Source organism: Prenolepis imparis, unplaced genomic scaffold (assembly GCF_030444845.1).
Source record: "Prenolepis imparis isolate NDT839.2.m4 unplaced genomic scaffold, iyPreImpa1.0 SCAF_4, whole genome shotgun sequence".
NCBI lineage: Eukaryota > Metazoa > Arthropoda > Insecta > Hymenoptera > Formicidae > Prenolepis > Prenolepis imparis.
The window spans coordinates 15,947,629-15,967,895 of NW_028141162.1; the positions used below are offsets into that span (position 1 = coordinate 15,947,629).

At 33.7% G+C, this 20,267-nt stretch overlaps 3 protein-coding genes across 4 annotated transcripts; 1 reads left to right on the forward strand and 2 right to left on the reverse strand.

Annotated features, from left to right (window-relative positions):
- Nucleotides 1-237: 237 nt before the first annotated feature.
- Nucleotides 238-2,503, reverse strand: LOC145934959 (uncharacterized). Its single transcript, XM_083035895.1, has 4 exons — nucleotides 2,174-2,503; nucleotides 1,676-1,949; nucleotides 1,075-1,152; nucleotides 238-991 (listed from the first exon to the last, which is right to left on the reverse strand). Exons 1-4 carry the CDS (start codon nucleotides 2,422-2,424, stop codon nucleotides 881-883), a joined length of 714 nt encoding a protein of 237 aa, XP_082892021.1. The 5' UTR covers nucleotides 2,425-2,503; the 3' UTR covers nucleotides 238-880.
- A 3,726-nt stretch (nucleotides 2,504-6,229) lies between these two features.
- LOC145934755 (uncharacterized) lies at nucleotides 6,230-17,672 on the forward strand. 2 transcript variants are annotated; one of them, XM_083035487.1, is made up of 8 exons: nucleotides 6,230-6,450; nucleotides 11,820-12,156; nucleotides 13,555-13,622; nucleotides 13,995-14,250; nucleotides 14,546-14,665; nucleotides 14,968-15,247; nucleotides 15,331-16,339; nucleotides 17,534-17,672. In XM_083035487.1, the coding sequence occupies exons 2-8, from the start codon at nucleotides 11,951-11,953 to the stop codon at nucleotides 17,569-17,571; spliced, it is 1,977 nt and encodes a 658-aa protein (XP_082891613.1). In that variant the 5' UTR covers nucleotides 6,230-6,450; nucleotides 11,820-11,950; the 3' UTR covers nucleotides 17,572-17,672. The 2 variants fall into 2 exon arrangements, with proteins under 2 accessions (XP_082891613.1, XP_082891612.1); XM_083035486.1 differs by lacking the exon at nucleotides 17,534-17,672 and adding an exon at nucleotides 16,450-16,786.
- Nucleotides 16,980-19,609, reverse strand: LOC145934756 (HEAT repeat-containing protein 3). Its single transcript, XM_083035488.1, has 6 exons — nucleotides 19,315-19,609; nucleotides 18,924-19,184; nucleotides 17,864-18,795; nucleotides 17,492-17,774; nucleotides 17,248-17,421; nucleotides 16,980-17,166 (listed from the first exon to the last, which is right to left on the reverse strand). The coding sequence occupies exons 1-6, from the start codon at nucleotides 19,450-19,452 to the stop codon at nucleotides 17,044-17,046; spliced, it is 1,911 nt and encodes a 636-aa protein (XP_082891614.1). The 5' UTR covers nucleotides 19,453-19,609; the 3' UTR covers nucleotides 16,980-17,043.
- Between the last annotated feature and the right edge of the window lie 658 nt (nucleotides 19,610-20,267).

The following is a 20,267-nucleotide window of genomic DNA, read 5'->3' on the forward strand; positions in this document are numbered from 1 at the left end:
CAGGGTGTCCCAAAACTCATAATTAATCTTCCAGGGGCAGATTCCTGGGATTATTTGGAGACGATTTTTCCTCAGCGAAAATGTCGAGGCACCAATAATTTTCGAGTTATAAGCGATTAAAAATAAAGGGTTTTTCGTAAACTAAGCCCTCTCTAGAAATAAAATATTAACAAAACTACATTCTTCAATTAATTTCAAGTAAAGTTTCTTTTAATAGAATTTTAATTTAAAGGCTTAGTTACAAAGATATACATGATGACAAAAATTGGGTACATGCAAAAAATGATGGTCTCCCTCGACATTTTCACTGCGGAAAAATCGTCTCCAAATGATCCCAAGAATCTGCCCCTGGAAGATCAATTATGAGTTTTGGGGGGGACACCCTGTATAATATACTGTTTTATCGTATATATATAGACTGCCCTTGCACATTTCATCATATCAGCTCTTTATATAGTGTATATAGACGTCTGTGATTGTGTGCTAAAACAACAAGTTTTCATATATATTTCATAAAATTGCAACCGTGCGAATAGAGAAGAGAAAGAGTAAAGAATAATGTCGCGTAAATTAACAATATCTTTCAGTCGATTTATTTCTAGTGTGTTTCGAAATATAACAAAACAGACGATGAAACTGCAGGGATACAACAAACTTTTGGTGAGTAAATTTATTTAAAAAATCTTTTACTTCGATCTTTATATTTCTCGCCCATCTCTTTTATATAAAAGTAGAATGGCAAAAATTCCATTCTTTCATGTTAAAAAAAGGATGTAAAATTTCAAATTATGTAAAATTATTTCAGAAAATTTCTTAGTTCTTTAATTTTTCGTTTCTTTCCATCTGCATACATATTGTATAAATTTAACTAATAATCAACTTATGCGTCATCATAATTATTGAGATAATTTCCATCCTCGCTGGAGATGAAACTCGCTATCTCTACTTTATTTTGTTCAATAGGAATAAGATCTTGTTTGTCTTCACTTTCCTGTTGTACAAATAAGTAAATATTTTTTAAATATTATATACATGACTTAGGAAAATATTAAACATGTAAAATATTGTCCATACTTTCAATTTCAATTTTTCCCTGTTAATCAAAAGTTCCAAATCGCGTTCTTTCTGCTGCATAATTTGTTCTTCGCAAATCTAAAATTTATATTTTTTATTTATATAAAAAAACATCTAGTAAATTGAAATATATTCTTATTCAAATTAAAATTACGAATTGTTAGAATCACACAGATATATCTATCATTGAAAAATTGTTGAATAAAAAGAATATTATTCTCTCGATATGAAACATGACATATTATTTCAAAACACTTATTTGTTTATATAATGACTCATTAATACAAAGTCATCGAGCATTGAAGAGAGAATTATTATTATTATACATATAAGAAGATTTTAAGTTTTATTTAGTTAGTTATTCATTTTGGACTGAGAAAGAACTTAAAGAAATCGAAATTAATCTTAACAGCTCGTAAAGATTTAACATCAATAGAAATCGAGCCAAAATTTACTTCCCATTATTTTTCTATTATCTTTTATTATCTTTATCCTTATTTATTTATATACATAAATGCACACACAATGTAATTTTATATATTTTCTTTGCTCTCGTATATTCAATTAATGTTAAAATCCTTGTATTTTAAAATTAACTGACCTTAAAATGAAGTAACCAATGGCCCAAATATTCCACGGGATCAGCCGGTTTCTTTGCCACAATTTCGCAAAGAGCTTGGATCAAAGATTTGCTCAAGACTTTTCTTAGATAGATATTATTCGGTGACAAATGCTCGAGTCCATCGGACGACGAATCGCCGGGTGTAGAGGAATTAGTAGAATCGCTACTGTTTCTGCTAACTTCGATCTTTGTTCGCCATAAATCTCGCAGATTGTCAATGTCGTCATCGTTTAGATTTAAAGCTTTTAAAAGTCTATGAAGATAAAAAGATTTAAAAAAGAAATTAAGGAAAAAATACGCAGAGGAAAGATTTATTTTTTAACATTATCTTTTATATTATTTTTAACACTTATTTATATATGCTATTAATATCACATACGAAAGTAATTTCTCTTACGTTTTGGTTATAAGTTATAATTTTGATTAATATACAAAAAAAATAATATGTATCTATGCAATTTATCAATTTTAGTTAACCTGACATGTTCATCCATAAGACCAGTATTAATCAATGTCTTGATGAGATTTTCACTCAAACCTTTCTCACGCAAAAATGTCGCAATGCTTTTATCTATTTTCTTTTCATTGTCCTCTGTTTCTTTTACTTCCTTAATTTCTTCCTCTATATCTTGTATTGACCTTTCCTCCAGCTGTTCTTCTTCATCCTGTTCGTGTACATCTTCTTCTGATTGCTTTTCTAAAACTATGTCATCGTTAATTTCCTGCATATTTTAACGTTTCCGTAATAATTCCTTCTACAACATTCTGAAGTACGTATAAAACATATAAATTTTTTTTACATTTGTCACTAACTTCTCATAGTATTTCGTATCATCTCTTTCTAAAAAAAAACATGTTATTGACATTGCAAATTAACTCTTTAATCAGCTGATTTATTCAGTCACAAAATATTAATAAGATGTTAATTTGTTAATTAAATTTTGAAATAAAAATATGTTACAAAAATTAAAATAATAATATGTTTTAAATAATATGTGTTATAATTCCTTAAACTCGATTAATATTTTTGACAGTTATCAGCTGATTTCTGTCAAAAAGTATTAGTAAAGCGTTAATTTGCTAATTATATTTAAAAATAATAATAGGTTATAAAAATTAAAATAGTATAATATATTGTAAATGATATATGTTATATAATGCCTTATCTGCGATTAATATTTTTTGACAGAAATCAGCTGATAACTGTCAAAAATATTAATCGAGTTTAAGGAATTATAACATATTTAAATTATATATAATTATATTTTATTTGTTAAAACATATTATTATTTTAATTTTTATAACATATTCTTATTTTAAAAGTTAATTATGATATCTGTCAAAAATTATTAATCAAGTTTAAACAAACTTGATATAAAAATATCATTCTTTTTTATATAAAATCGAGGAATAAGCGCGCTCATAGCGCGCGCTTGTGTTTTTCTAGTTTGATTAAAAAATGATTAGAATTATTTAGAGACACAAATGAAAATTCATGATATAGGAACTAATTCTCGCATCTTAATATTATCGTTCTAATACTTGATTTAATTTTTATATGAAATCTTCTGAATGGCAAAATTTGCCAATCTATTTACGACTTCAATCGAGATTTTCCGGCGACTTTTCGTTCTACGCGCGATGCTAACAATAAGATTCGCAAAAAATTCATGCGGATTAACGCGACGAAGACCTTCGCCGCGTTTAACAAACGGATGGATCATCCTGCACTTAAATTTGCATAGTTGCCGAGCCATTTGCGAGTCATATACGCATCGACGAAGCCGCGTACTCGCGCACCGAGAGAGCGAGCCTCGATTTCTGACCGTTTCAGTTACATAAGAATTAGCGTAATGCGCGCCGATGCGTTTTCGCGCAGCTATTGTAATTTATGCATTTCTTGCGCAAAGATTCGTCGTTTCTCTTTAGCCGAATGTCGCTAATCTCCTTAAGACTCTGACAATTCCGCATTGTCGCGCTACTTAGAACACGACCGTGATTTTCGTCTTTATATAATATGACAAAATTTATATTTAGCAAAACTAATTGCGAACAATAAATGTAGAGTATTCTTGTCGAATATCGCGAAGAGATATTAAAGATCTCTTTAAGATGTCATTGAAGCGACAGAGTAGTTTGCGCACGTTTAAACTGACATTTATCGAATGATCTCCTGCAAGCATTTTTTTCAAAAGCATATATGCGAGAAACTTCTTTATAACTTGACATTTATAGCTTTGATTATTTTTTGTATAAAATTTATACTCTTTATTAGCTGTTATTTTTAATCAATCGCGCAAGAGAGTTTCCATATATTGCTGAAATTGTTAAACCTGTAAAATTTTTACGCAATAATAGAAGTGACACTTTATAACAAAGTTTAACGTTGTTGATTTATCGAGCATTTAAGTCAAGTAGGTGAAAATGGGTCATCTTGTAAGCTGTTCTATTAAAGCACATCGCGGCACTTGATAATTCGATTGAAAAAAGCGCGTGCGCGATAAGAAAATCTTATTTTCCTCGAGTCTTTCATAAGACGAAGAAAAAAATTCCGAACTATATAATAAATTCTCTTGATATGAAAAATAAATAATTAAATAATTCTCCGCTGATTGTGAGATTAATATATTAAATATATATAGCCGTACGCATATATAGAAAATATTTTATTGTAATGAGAATTAACGTAATATTTATCTTCGAAGTGTGATATCTTTATTTTTTATCGTCATCAAGGTCACATTACTAGGCCGATCGTCAAAGGAATAAAAGGATTCTGTACGGTGAACTTTCCGTATCAATTGCATCGGGGGATCAACCCATAATTATTTTCAATAGAGAGTCTCATTGCGCCGCTGGTCTTGAAAGCCGGCCCCATTATACTCGCGTACAATGCTCAGATTATGGGATAATAAAGTCTAATGATTTCAAAAGATTCACAGATCCTTACTATCTCAAACGAAGCCTGATGCTAAAGCACCGACATTAAATCTATTATACGATTTATTTTGCACGTTTTTCGAAAATTATCAATGCTTTGTGCAAAAAGAAATTTTCTCGCGTTCTTTTTCCTCTCGGATTTTATCAATTTCAACTAGATGCAGGCGGTTATATATACAGCGAATATTAACAAACTTAACTGAATAAAGTTGCACGATAAGAACTCTATCTTATCAGTTTGACGGTGTAATCAGTATAGAGTCGAGGTATAGCGGGATAAATATCGTTCTCGCATCCGAATTCTTCACGGAACGAAAGAACACGCGACAATCATATTGATCGCGAATTTGCGAATTACAATATAGCAATGCATCATTTATCTATGCGTAAATAAATATGTCACGCGTAGTTGTGGCGTTTCATTCGCGATGTCATCGATCGAAATACACTCCGTGAAAATGCAGATATCGCGTTTATTGAGATCGCTGCCTTATTTCGCTAATGTCACGCGATAACCGTGACACACAGGAAGAATATATCAACAGGAAAAAATGACAGAAGCGATCGTTTGTTAGGTTTTGCACATTTCTATTCGTTATCGATTCGAATATATGTGCATTACATCACGCGAGTAAAATAGTATCGTAGCCTTAAACCCGCGTGTTATCGCAGAGTCTCCTTTATTTATGCCGCATTTATTTAACGCGCATACATATTTAGTAAAATTTGAAAACTATTCTTCGAGATTAGATTTAGAATCTTTAGAAATTAAAATAGATTAGAAAATAAAAAGATTTGAGAATATTTTATCAACAATATATGTAAGAATATGTTTAATTTTCTTAATGTAAAATTCGCGTCTGTACTTTTACTTGCAACTTTTCTTGTGTAACTCTCCAAGCCAGTTCTACTAACGCCTACCTACATGCATTCTGAGCCTAGAAATGTGCGGGCTTACATTCAGTCAGCATTAGTCAGCATTGGGATTTATTAAATAAATGTTTAATAGAAAGAATATTTTTAATGACACTTTTTGTTTATATCAAACTTTTTTTCTATAAGTCAATTTATGTGTGAACTAAATAATTTAATTTGTATTACATTATAATCTCTTCTTATTTTTTATCTCCCAATTTATTGTTGGTTAACAACTTTTACAAAGTTCATTAACTCTGTTTATTTGATTTCTAAGTTAACACAAAAAAAGTAGCGCGATAAGAATGTTAATTTTGTATAGATTAGCGTAACAAAATTAGTACAAGTTTTTAGTGAAATTTTAATTAATTCACATTACGAAGCTATGAATAAAAAAATAATTTAAAAATTTACTCTTCGGAATAGAATAATGTTTGATTGAGACCAATCGGAACAAAGAAATTTTTTTTCTGTCTTGATCGATCAATCAAATGCAACTCTACTTCAAGGAATAATAAATTGTAAAACGCAACCCTGAAGTTTGAATTTTCCGCATCGAGCGCGTTCGGCTAATCTCGGGCGCTGTCGGCCACGGGGCAAAATTCGCGCGCGGCCCGAAGTTGGCCGAAGACGGCGCGACAATGGCCGAGCGTCAGACGTCAGCGCGGCCGAGCCGGCCTCAGTTCGCCGCAGTTCGCCGGCATGATTCACAGCGATAGGGTGCTTTTGCGCGTCGCTCGCGACGTCGCATATTGAACTTTGATTTTCGCCTCCTCGCGCATTTCCCATAACGGATGTAATCAGTTTCGTGTGAAAGTGCCTCGTGCTTGATCGAGCTACGTCCTGGGAGACGATCGTAGTCTGACACGTCACGGCGACAGCAACACACACGCACTTACGTAAGTACAATGACTTCGCAGAGAGTTTCTCGCGCGGGCCTAGATTGAAACGCAAATTTTCACCGTCTTGTCCTCGACGTGATAAACTGTGCGTCTTATTTGTAGACAGTTGCTACGCCAAGTGTCATTCGCGTGCACTTACGTGTATAAGTGCGACAAGTTTTCAACGAGTTTTTAAAACGATGCGAGAACGTGACGACGTAATTCGAATTAGAGACCGTGTGTCTTATTGATAGAGAAAGACACGGAAATCGAGTATATTCGTAGATTTAATATTAGCATAATAATAATAATCCGCACGTTCGCGATAAGCTCGCTCGCGGCTTAGAACGAAAACGTGACCGTTGCAAAGTCACCTGTCATCGTCATACCTAAAAATTGCCAATGAGATAATATGGTAAAGCTACGAGATATATAAGCGTATAAATTCCTCTTCCGTCTCGCAATTCCAGACGAGGCGATATTCGATTCATCTTCGTCGAATGCGCCCGCGAATCCTTGGCCCGCTTCGTCCGTAATAAAGTTATTAATGATTCATTATGTGTCGCAAATATTACATACGGAAACTCTTAATTCGCCTACATGCGATAGAATCTATTCCGGAACGGCGAAATAAGTTTTGAATACTTTTCCGATCATCCGCGCGGCTTGTTATAACGAGATTCTAGTTTTAGATTCTATTTTTGACTCTCGTTTCGAATGGCCTCCTTTAATAAAGCCTCCCCGAAGTTTAAGAATCGCGTGTACGTCTCACTCGTATCAACAATCGCATCTACGAATTTTACAGCCATGATTGTTTTAGGAATCTATAATGAAGGCCATCAATCGATCTAATTCTTGCTTCTAACAACAGCTAAACACAAAACGCGTCAATATCGTATAGAGTTGCATCTGTAGTGTTTAATAGTTGCTTCTATCTGCGTTGCATTTTTTTGCGTCTTCTATTTATCGGAATTGATGAAAAAATTTCACTCAATGCGAGAGAGAAAGAGAAGTAAAGAGTAAGATTTTTTCTGACTTATGCTGTCATTCAGAGATTACGCTATCTGTATTAAATAAAAAAAAAAAGAGATATTTTTGAAAACTGCGATATGAAGCATCGCGCGTGTTTGAGATGCTGAAAAAAAAATGGTAAAAGATATGTCAACAATAGTCACGATTTCATAGAAAATGCAGTAGATATTTCTCTATTTTTTTTAAAGAGCATTTTTTTAGCTTCAATTTTATAAGCTCGTTCCACGATTGAATCTAATCAGATGGAGATAATTTTAGAAATTTTTTTTCCAGCGCATCGATGATAATTTATTCGTAATTTATTCGAGACGAAAGGAAAATCTCTCTCTCTCGTGAAGAAAGAGAATCGCGATATCCTGAAGAAAAGGGTCACCACCGAACACGTGTGCGACATAATTTTGTTAAGCCTAATTTTATTTCCCGAGATCCAAAAATATATCGCCGGTGAAATAGAGCGGTCGTAATTCTGGGTCGTAGCCAGAAAATCGTTGTTTTCACCCGCGAGGCCCGATCAGTTTCCTACTTTTACAAAGGCTTTAACAAAGACTTCTCACGTATCCTTAATCGAGCCGACTTTCAACTTTGCTTCGCTCATAATCACAATGCGTCGGATATTTTTTTTATACATTTATGTGGAGTTGATTTTATCTGTATTGAGATCTTTTTTTATAAATTATTTAATATTTTTATAAATTATTTTATTAATATTTTATTAATAATTTATATTAATATTTTTAAACTTTCCTAATGCTCTGTTCGATGTATAAATGACGATATATCACTATTGCATACTTTCTTTGAAGCATACATTTATTGTTATAATTTATAAAAAATTTTTAATTTTATATAATGTTTATAAATACTATGTGAGAAATCAGCTTTTCTCTTTCTCTCTCTTCTCTTTTCCTCTGAATTTTGGAAAAATACAGGAAACTCGGTAAAATTCGAGGACGATTTCTTAGAGAAATATCTTTAATTTATTTATTTATATTTATTTTTAATTATTTCCATCGTCGGGTTGACTCGCTTTTTAATCAATTCGCATTCCAGTGGCGTCAGATGACCGATGAAAATAAGATAAGTTGCATTGTCCGCGGATGGGACAATGAATCATTGTGGTTAAACTTGGATATATCGCTTCTTTAAATTTATGCACAGCTGACAATTAAATGTGGTAACACCGATCGCAATTATTATTATTATTATTCAATTCGATTTTCAAGGACGATTTACTGTCACGTAAACTCAAATGCAAAACACGAAAAATTATCTCACGTTCACCAATATACAGAGAATAGCAGAATCCTTTTGTTATCTATTTATTTTAGCTATTCGTTAAAGAAAACGAAAAGAGGGATACACAATTTCGTATCGAAGGATACCCTTTTTCAGTTTTATCAAAATCAGCGATCGATTCCACGTCATCATGAAGTGTATAGCGATTAAATAAAGTGTGGGGGCAGGGGGGCACACTTGCTTATGCCAGCGAAATTCTCGTCAATAACGAGAGAAAGAGAGAGAAAGAAAAGATTAGATTAAATCCCCTCCGCGCGCGATTGACTTTTGCACGGTGACGGATCTTCTTAATGACTTTGGCGGCATTCCGCGAGAAATGTATATGTATATATATATACAAATTACGATCGGGTCGTGCAACAATTATTCGGAAAATAACAGGCGAAGACAGATGAACGTCGCATCACATCTATTTCTCGCGTAAGGAATTGTGATGAGTATATTTAGTATGCCTTCTCATTATGCTCGTTACGTTAGCGACACGCTCCGGTCGCTTCTCGCAAGTGGTACGTGTGCCACGTGGTGCATTGTAGAGCACAATATACATAAGCAAAAGAGAGAAGAGAGACGACAATATGTGTTAACTCGATACACAAGGAGATCTTTTTCCAACGCTCGCGAGTTGCGAAATCTCGTGGCATATAGGACAGTCACGTTATAATCGGGGATCGATCGATCGATCGCGGTTGCGACGTCCGATAATAATCGGTGTATAAGTATACAGTGTCTTGAAATAATTGATCATGCCATTTTCTTTCTGTCTATATGAATTTCGACCAAAATTTTTAGAATTTAATTTCAGGGATGCAAAATATCTCAGGATAGTATCCCTGTTCTCTCTTTGTCAAATTTCGAAACATTTCTTTTAATATATTTATAATTTATAATATATTTATTTATATATTCAATATATTTATATATAATATATTTTTATATTTAACAAATTTTTAATCCGTGTGTGGCTTATTTACAAAGATTTGTGTTTATCAAGAGATGTTACAATGATAACAAAGGTAACTGATATAGTTTACGATAATGACCTTTCTCGATATTTCTGTGAATTCCAAATTCCAAATTGGGCAAAATATCTAGAATTGAAAGGTCATTGTGTGTATGTGTGTGTAGCATATCCTGTGTAACTGAATCGCTCGTTGGATTACAAGGCGGAACGATTCAGATGACTATTGGATAATCGCATGCCTTATAAAGTTCACTCGGGTTAATGCATTCCAAAACAATCGCGGAAGATTGTATGTTTAATCGAATGTCTTTTAATTCGTCTTTCGGCAAAATAAAAGTTTTTTATAAAAACAATTACGGAAAATTATACACACACATTTTATAATTTGATCAAGCATTTATATAATTTTTGTCGATAAAAATATTACTTGTAATAATTTTTGTGAGACACACGCTAAGCTTTTATTTATATTTCTTTTTTTAATATTATATACATATATATACATATATATATATATATATATATATGGTATTAAAAAATAAATATAAATAAAAACTTAGTGTATGTCTCACAAAAATTGTTACAAATAATATTTTTTCAATACTGAAACAAGAATTATATAAAAGCTTGATCAAGTTTTATTTTTTTTCTATCCGCAAAATATGTACATCTTGCTGTACTTGTACATTTTTTCTGAGATCATCAAATATTTGTATTCGTGAATGACTCGCGTGTGCATCAGCAATGACAGCAACGACAAGTATTAACATAGAACCTTCAAACGTGTATTTTCCATTCTGTCGTCGCAGAATAGAATAGAACATGCGAATCGTATTTGAAAGTTACGCGTGATCGAACGATTCCGAATCGCGTAGGATGAACAAAACGAAACGCGAACGCGACGAGCTAATTGAGCTAATTCCATTTGTTAGGCATTATTTGCACGCGCGGATTCGCATTTTAGTGCCGCGTGCATTCGTTCGTTCTTTCTGTCTACGCCGTCTCTTAAAGTCCACGAAGATCTCCGAATATCTATATTTATTTCCTAAAATACAAATCGCTCAAACGATCTGAATCACAAAAATTCGCAAAGCGAAGTAACAATACTCGATTTTAAAATATTTTATTAATATTTTAAAAAATGTTATTTTTAATTATTTATTTTATTCTTTATTTAGTTTATTTGTTTTATTTGTATTTATTTTTATTTTAATATTAATATTTTTTTTAAAAGTTTTTTATATTTAATATAATTTAAAATATTTAAAATCGAGTGTTCGAAGTATTTAAAATCGAGAAAAAATAATGTTATCACGGAGACGGAAATAAATATCGAAGTGTCGATCCATTATTGCGCTACGTAATCGAAAGGACATAAGAAAAAGACAGCTTGCACGCAGCTATATATACATTATGCAAACGACATACAGCTGCGCGTATGTAATACAGTGGGCGATTAGACATCTCGTTAACCGGGTTATGAGTGACGCGTGTGTGTTTATGGCCTTTTACTGTCGCCGGATTAATTCATCGTCGACTTGCGGCGGTATCGGCTGTATTTTGCTTCATTCCGGGTCAGTCAATTTGAACCCGAACAATTGTTACAACGACCAAAGTGAACGCACGCATGCTGCAATTATATCGCTCCAAATCGCTCTTCTCTCTCGTTCATCGTCTACGATCGAACCGCCTGATAGTAATTAATTGCGAATGTGCCGATGAATTTTATTGCTCTCACGCGATCTGCAATTAGTAACGTAACGCATAAATTTAATAAACTGTTAGCAGTGTGTAAACAATCGGCAGGACGATTTATCCGATTTCGAGAGAGAAACTTCATCATCTCTATTAATTACATCCTCGTTTAATTTGTTTTAATTATGTACTTATAAATAACGCAGTTGTAATATTTACATTTTATCATATTTTAAATACTCAAATAAATTCAAATATTCACACAAATAAATAAATATTTTGGAGGCGTATTTTGTTTTTATATGTTACACGTGCCGATACTTGAACATTCTTATGCGCATTTTTAATACGGAATATAAATAGCCGATCCGATCAATCCGGATTAATATTCCGTGGAAATTAGTTTGCAGATTGCGAAGACTGGATGGGCGAAGCTGTGACGAAAAATCGATGACCTGTGCACGAAGGGGGTTCTCACGACATTTCACCTGACATCTCTCCCGAGACACCGATCGAAATTTGATTGGGTGAATCATGTCGTCGTCCCAGAGGTCCAGACGACCCAGCGTATCGATTTACGATTATCCAGAAGACTTGAATCCGTTTAACGACGATACGAATTCTCAATTGCAAGTACACCACGAGGGCACCAAATCGTCAAAGGAATCCAAGCACAAGTTCTGGACGTTCGGCAGAAGCCGAAAGAAGAGGTCGAACAGCTTCTCGATCAAATCTACTTGGTGAGTGATGATTAAATAAATATTTTTACGGCTGCATCTCATATATATAAGACGTGGAGATGATTTACGAGGAGCAATAATGCACGAATCAAAGTCGACGAATATTCCAAAGTTCTAGTCGCAGGTTTATTGAACTTGAACCCGCTCGTAGTTTAGATTATCGATAGCACTGCTGCTTGGCGAATGTCCAAAGGACAAATCTAGACTACGATGCATTAAAATTCCAACGACGTGCAGCGTCCGGTCAGCAGTTCTTGTTCATAATTTTTACAGAAGAAAGTACGAAGAAATTATAAATCATCAGTGAAAGATAGTTTTGATATTTTATAAAAGATAACTCTTTGGCAATCTTTTTTTATTTTCTTTTTTTAATTTTGAATTAAATCTATTCTTTTTCTAAAATAACAGGAAAATTATTCACATAATTATGTATATTGCATGAAAGTCGTGCTACATTTTTTCTTCTAGTGGTCCGAGAGTCATTCTCGCATTATTTACGCGACTGAAAATACTTTCATTAGAAACGAGAGTTCTGGTCTGATTGGCAATCGGAATATTTCGGAACTGCAAGAAACCAAAGAATCTTCACCGTAAAACGTCGAATCGAAAGTTGAAATTATAACACATCGGAGAGTAAAGCGGAATGGGACGAATACAAGTGCGCTTCAAATTATCGTCGGCAAAGTGTCATTAAGCGGGAGAATGAGGATGAATATAATCAACGCCTCTAACAATCGCGAATACATAGGAAGATTTTCGTCGTTCGCGTGCGTCGTGTTTTTTTAAGCAATTTTTTCTTTTTTTCTCTTTCTCTTTCACGCAAATAAAGCGATTATTTATATATATCTTATGTGTCTGGATATTCTCTCGAGACACTCGATGCGTGTCGCGATGGATAAAATAAGAATGCGTTTGTATGACGTCATAGACCGCCGATTGTTGTACCTCGGGGCACGACGTTTTTTTCGATGACTTTTACGATTATTTTTAAACTCGCCAAGCAATCGTCATTTAATTCGATTTCAGCTTGAAAGAAATACTTCGACGCAATTTGGCAAATTTTTTTTAAAACGACTAGTTACGTTAGTTTGTTGATTATGAATTTTCCGGCGTATGTGTGCAAAGTATGTCAAACGACGCGGCCCGCAACTTCATCATCTTCGCGTGCGCCTAAGTGTGGATTCGTTAAGGAGCTAACGCGAAACGCGATTGTTATTATCGCCTATACTGACAGAATCAGAGCGCTCCTAACAATAAGTGAATGACATAATCGGTATAATCATAAACATTAATCCTAAATTCGCACTAAACGCGACTCACACCTTTCTATTAAAAGCAACGATATTGAACAGCTGATACTGTCAACATTCAGTTCAATGATCGATTTTCGTATTTTAGGAATGGACTATTTGGAAAGCGCAAAGAACTTTCAGAACCAGTGGAAAAACGGTCGACGATCACAACAGGTTCGTTTATCTAGTTAATTGAACTCGTTTATAAAATATATTCTATACGAATGAACCTGTAAAAATTATTAATTAATGTGCGGTAATATGATTGTAATAATAAATGAAGAAATTATTTTTCCAAATTGTCTTAAATCTAATATATTTTTAAAATGCTTAATAAATATATATATTTGTTATATATAATTACTATCATATATATATTTTTTTTTATATTTTATTTCGTAATTAATTTTATATTGTACATATTTAAGACGATTTGAAAATATAAGCTGTTTAATCTTAGATTGGAAATAAAAAGCGGGGAGCGTTTACGTAACCGACGATGTATTTTATCGTGTAAATTAAAATGCAATTTATCGCGTGTTACAGTTTCGACGACGTATAAAAGAGAGCCTTACGACAAACCAATAGTACCGCCGCGTTTTTCTAAGGATCAGCAGGAATTCGATGAAGCTCTGGGTACTCTGACGAGGAGAAGGAAATACACTCTCGATAATAATTCCTCGAGATACAACTCGAATTTGACAATGAATGGTGATCCCGCAAAGATCTACGATGGAAATCCACAAGACACCACGACGTCTATCATGGGTGTTGATCTCACACCAAAGCCACCAGTCAGAAGGTGAGCTTTGCAGAATTAAAAATACTTAAATTATTATATAAGTATATTATCATATGTATATATTCGAGATTCTCTTTTATTAATTAATATATGTAATTATATATAACAAATAGAAGTTCTGAATCTAAAACAGATCAAAGATGTTAAGATTAAAAAGTTGACATACAAATTAGAAATTTTATGCGAGAATTAAAATTAAGTGTCATTATAGTCTATGATAGAGATACGATTTTAGGAGATGCATTGAAATTGTGTTTCCATTCAAATTAAAATCATATTCGATAACTTTGTTCAGGTTTGGACAGGTGAGCCCGAGGTCGACAGACAAGATACCACCTTTGGATTTCGAGGACAAGCATCCAAAGCAAAACGGTGGCCTTCACGATAAATCGGAAAGAACGCCGGTTCCACCTATGTAAAATCCTTTGCTTCTTGTTTTATATTAATACTTATAATACTTGTGATAATTCGAAGTTTCAGTTATTGCAAATATCAATTAAATAAAATCAATTTAATTATAAATATCAATTAAATAAAATCAATTTAATTATAAAAATTAATTTATATAAAATTAAATAATAATTAAAATATATAAATTAAATTCTTTTAATAATGTAAAATGTAATTTTTCGCTACAAGACATAGAAATGCAATAAGAGTATTCCTGTTTGTAATTAAAAGTTTTACTAGAACTGATATATTTTTTTTTTGCCTCAGGCGAAGGTTCGGCAATAGATCGTCGCAGAGGTTGAACGGAACCACGTCGGACCTCGAGGAAGATCCGGCCAACCGTTCCGGTAACGTGAGCTTGAAGGACGAGAACGAGAACGTGCCTGAAGATTACGTCTTCAAGCGATTCAGCCAGGATGCTGTGAGGAAATCGAACTTGTCCATCAACAGTTGCGTATCTGTTACCAGTACGGCGAGCACGTACGGACGCAAAAAACGTAGAGCACCGCAACCGCCAAAACGGAAGGAACAATTGGAGTCTCCTCTGGTATATATGGAAATGGAATACTTAATATAAATGGATATAATATAAAATTTATCGCGAAATATAATTATACAATATTTTTGTAGGAGAGTGACAGTCAACCAGAGAAGAATAAAACAATAAATTCTACGTCAGAGACGAATAAAATCGAACTCCAGATAACCGAGCCTATCGACATCAACAAAGCCACGGAAAACATCGACGAGATGTCGAAGAAAAGCTGCGAGGAACTGAATGAAAAATCGTCGCAAAAAGAAGAGAAGCGGGATGAATTACTGTCGAAAGTCGAGGATACATCACCCGACGATATTGCGAAGAGCACCGCGAAGGACGAAACGTGTGAAGTTTTGAAGGATTGTGAAATGAACGAGAAAAAGGATTCTTCGGAAGAAAGATCAACGCGTAATAATAACTCTGATGAAACGTCGGAGAAAGTTGAACTCGAGACGCAAGTAGAGAAGAAATCAAATAAGGAAGAATCGAATACTATTAGCGAGGATCCTATCGAGAAAGATTCCGTAAACATAGAGTATAGCAGAACATCCCAGGAGAAGCTCGAGATCATCAAGGATGTCGATCAAGAATCCGACGAGGTCTGTTTGAGAAAAAAGGATTCGTTACCGCGATGTGACAGCTTTTCCGTGAAGGAGGAGATCGAGAAGATCGAGAAGCAGATCAAAGTTCTGGAGAGCAAGCGCGCGTCCAAAGACCAAGAAAAGCTCGATGAGGAGGCGCCTCACCAGGTTGACCAGGTGACGAGCGCCCGGCTGTCCATCCAGGCGAATCGCCGGCACTTTTTCGAGAATATGGTGGACAGTCCGTCCGGTCCGGTTAAACTAGAATTCAAGAAGCTACCGTGCGAGCAGAAGGACATTCATGTGGTACGATTGACAGATCCGCCGGTACCAGTTGCGGCACCCCGGGACGCAGTGAAGGTGATCGAGTTACACATCTCCGAGCCGATCCGACACAAACCCGAGCTCCTGGACGAGGTGAATCCTATCCCAAAGCCTAGAAGACACAGTGCGCTGAGTCTGAGAGACGCGTCCGATTCCAGGCTCGTGAAGAACGGAAACAAGAGTCCGGAAGATAATGGTAAGAGAGGATCTTTTTGAAATTTTCAATTTTTGTTTACGACTTCTCGGATTTACCAGTGAAATTTTATCGTGATTTTTTACGCGCAAGTGTATTATAATCGCCTTTAGCTGCAACTTCGATGCAACGTGAGAAGTCTATGGTGCTACAGACGAGCTGTCACTCGAAGGCTGTATGCAATATTTACGCGTCTTCGTTTCAGACGTTTCGACACATGACGTTTCCTTGTTCATATAGATTATTGATGATTTCATACTAACGTCGCATATCCTTATGCGAGAGAATTCAGTGCAGAATTCTAGCATTTCTGTCATGCTATATGGTTATAGTGATCTTTTACGTTTTCGACACATTGCGATATATTATACAATTATACTGTGAAATATTTAGGTATAATTTTCATTATTTATTGATATGAGAAATAAAGAGTCTAAGCTATCATAGAAATCCTATCATAAGAATAAAATTGAAGTATCCTATCTTGTGATAAAAAATATAATCCTACTTTGAGTCCATTAAAAACGCAATATCGAGCAATAACTGAAATAAATCTATAAGAGTGGAAAGAGGGATACGTATATATATATATATATCTCATTTCTTCGGAGAAACTTTAAATAAATTATTTATTGTAAAAATATCTCCAATCTCTCATGATCTCTATAGTTCCTTTTTCGTAAAATAACCGTTTAACAGAGTTTTTTTTAACTTTGTCCACTAAGAGTTCTTGGTTGCCTCTGTTTATATTTTATAAACCTCGTTAAGTTTACATTTACAGTTGATACTACTGACATGCCGTCTTTTAACTGTTTTTTCTGCTGTCGCACCTATAAGATGAGAAATTATAAAGATAGTACATTTTTGTATGTATTACTCTCCAAAAAAATTGCATAAGATAATATATTTACTTTGTTTTTAAAGTGCGGTAGTAAAGATGACAGTCTTGGCAGCAATTCGATTTCTATCGCTAAATGATCTGTCTCATCCTCCGCATATATGTCCATAAGTGCGTCTAAAGATTCCGCTATAACCCACGCTTGAGTCTCCGTCGTGCAGATGTTTAGTAAGAACGTGGAAATAAACTGTTAACGATAAACAGATGTAAGAAAATTTTAATTGGACAAGAAACGCGAAGATTGCTTTTTTTATTACCTTTATTATTTCGTGATCCTCAGAATTTTTGTTATTTATCAGGATCTGTACCAGATTGCAGAGCATCCTTATCAAATTGACACGAACACTCGCGTTGGAACATTGACGTACGCCGTTCAACATCGGTTGGAAGTCGTCAATGGTTAACTGTTTAAAAACGTTCGCCCGTACTTCGGCCAGTTGTTGAAGAATGGCCCTCATGGCAGCTGTAGCTGCTTCCAGAAGCTCTATATTCGTCGAAGTAACGTTTTTAAATACGACCGTTCCGATTTCGAGCCATCTCCTGCGGATGAAGCGAATAACCAGAATTAATAAAATGAAAATTATTACAAGCACGTGACAGAAAAATCGAAGAATTTGAAGATAATTCACCTGTACAAATTATCAACGCCACCAAAAACGTCGATTTCTAAGTTGGACAGTAAGTTGTTTAGACATAAATAAGCTGCGCATCGAATATCATGAAATTGTTTCACTACAGCTTCACCTTCCGTGGTTTGATTCAGTATTTCCTGGTTCTCTTTATCCATTACGAGTTCAGTCTTATTCCAAATTTTATCGATTAAATTACAATTGTTTATAATTTCAACGAACTCTACTGGAAGCGTCGACATTATTTTCAAACTGTCATTCATAGAATCATCGTCCACACATTCAGACTCTATTTCCATTACCTCAGAATTATCAATATCAGAATCGATTTCTTCACTGTCTTCGTCTTCGTAGCATAAGTTTGCTAAAATCTGCAAGGCTTGTTCTTGCAAACCCAACATCTTTTTACTTTCTTGTACCTTTTTCCTTTTATCACTCGAGACAGCATTCTTTTCATGCGGCAAAATAGATGTTAAGCAAGACAGCACTTGTTTATGATCAATAGCAAGTACTTCGGAGAGTACTGACAACACTTTGCAAAATACATGTATCTGATTACTATCTGCATAATTATTTATATTAATTAAGAGATCAGCTACTGAAGTTTTTACACCTAGTACTTTGCAGGCAGTTTTCTCATCCATTGTCAAGTCCAGCAAACTGAATAAAATAGATTCGTTCTGTTTGATTTTCTTAATGGCAGTGTCGTTCTCATCCGATAGGCATATCATGCATTGTGCAGTAATTGTAACAGTTTCAAAACCGTAACTATTAATATCTAAAAATTTCATTAAAAGGGATGCTAAGTCCTCTTCATTGGCACATTTGAGTGCACTCTCATTATTTGCACATAATATCCGCAACAAACCAACTGCCTGAACAAAAGTCTCTTTCTCGTCTCCTGCTTTTTTTGAACACCAATCCGAATGGTACTATAAATAAAGAATTTATTTGAGTCTATAATATTATAATACATTTTGATTTATATTAAATTTTAGATATATGAAAGCATATATATATATATATATAATGGATATAAGTTATTATTGATGTTTTATACCTGTTTCAACAATTCAATCAATGGAGTCATAACGTCATCCTTGATTAAATCAGTATATGCATCTTCGCCACCGTTTTCAGCAATTTCCTTCAGAGTATGTGCAGCATTGGCTTGTATAGCAGCATTACGATCAATCAGTAGTGGTCCAATTATTTTTGCTATTCCATTTTTAGCAATTTGCTTGGCCATAGAGGAGTCGCATGACATTGATGCCAGTATTTGTAAAGCAGACAATTTTTCTTCAATATTACATGATTTAACCTACATATAAAAAAAATAATAGTAATATAAAGAAGCATTAAAAATTGTTAATATTCTATTAGTTTTAGTGGCTTAATTTTTTCTTTTGTTAGATGATAATTATCATATTGATAACATTTTACATGCTTACATCTCCATAAGCATTCTGCAAAACTTTTTCCCTGGATCCCCCTGTAACTTCCTCACTCAATTCGAACTCTTTGACAGATGGTAATCCGGTAGGACTTTTCATATGATTCTTGTGTCGCTGTCGCTTTTGCTTCCCCATTATGAAAAATTAATTCAATATAATACAATTGAAGACGGTGAAAAAATCTTGAATGAAGAGGTTAATGTGCACATGTGTGCACCATAGATAATATAAACTAAGATAGTCAAACTAATTGCTCCGAAACGCCCTCAGAACAGTCATGATGAATAAAAAAACTAGACACGATGTGTCTAATTATTATTTGACCCAAAAGCGCGGCTATCTTCAGACGAGTACTCTAATAAAAAAAAAAAGAAAACACTAAAACGAGAAATGGCGTGTGTTTCTAAAACATGTTATAGATCTGAAACTCTTGTTTGTTAAAGAAGCTAAAAGGAATATGTATAATTAATTAAAAAATATATATATACATATATGAAAGTTTACAATTTTTGCTATCATCTCATTTTCTAATTAAATCTTAAATTAAAATTTTGTTAAAGCAAACTCATAAAATTAACTGTAGTACGTATATATATATATATATATATATATATATATATATATATATATGTGTATATACTATATCAATTAATTACAACAATTAATGTTATACATATACAGTATAATCAATATTAATATATATATATATATATATATATATATATAACGCTTTGTTAATATTTTATGATTATTATATCTGCTCCACTTTGATACATCAGCAAATATTTCGCTCTTATATATATGTATATATATCTCTTTTATCTAACATTTCAATTTAGCCTCTATGACAAGCAAAAAAAGTATGTGTATTTTATCGTTCATCTCTTTAAACTATCATGATTGTTAAGTGATTAATTCATCTATCTGATGTCTATCTCTTGGACGCGGAA

Bases quoted from the DNA above. Each gene is read 5' to 3' on its own strand.
- LOC145934755 (XM_083035486.1), top strand. From the start codon at position 11,951: ATGTCGTCGTCCCAGAGGTCCAGACGACCCAGCGTATCGATTTACGAT. The intron at 15,248-15,330 runs GTATATATGGAA...ATATTTTTGTAG, and splicing joins AACAATTGGAGTCTCCTCTG to GAGAGTGACAGTCAACCAGA. The intron at 16,340-16,449 runs GTAAGAGAGGAT...AATCGCCTTTAG, and splicing joins CAAGAGTCCGGAAGATAATG to CTGCAACTTCGATGCAACGT.
- LOC145934756 (XM_083035488.1), bottom strand. From the start codon at position 19,452: ATGGGGAAGCAAAAGCGACAGCGACACAAGAATCATATGAAAAGTCCT. The intron at 18,796-18,923 runs GTATAAAACATC...CTTTATTTATAG, and splicing joins TGATTGAATTGTTGAAACAG to TACCATTCGGATTGGTGTTC. The intron at 17,422-17,491 runs GTAATAAAAAAA...TATCGTTAACAG, and splicing joins AGGATCACGAAATAATAAAG to TTTATTTCCACGTTCTTACT.
- LOC145934959 (XM_083035895.1), bottom strand. From the start codon at position 2,424: ATGCAGGAAATTAACGATGACATAGTTTTAGAAAAGCAATCAGAAGAA. The intron at 1,950-2,173 runs GTTAACTAAAAT...TTATCTTCATAG, and splicing joins CTTATGGATGAACATGTCAG to ACTTTTAAAAGCTTTAAATC. The intron at 992-1,074 runs GTATGGACAATA...TTTGTACAACAG, and splicing joins GGGAAAAATTGAAATTGAAA to GAAAGTGAAGACAAACAAGA.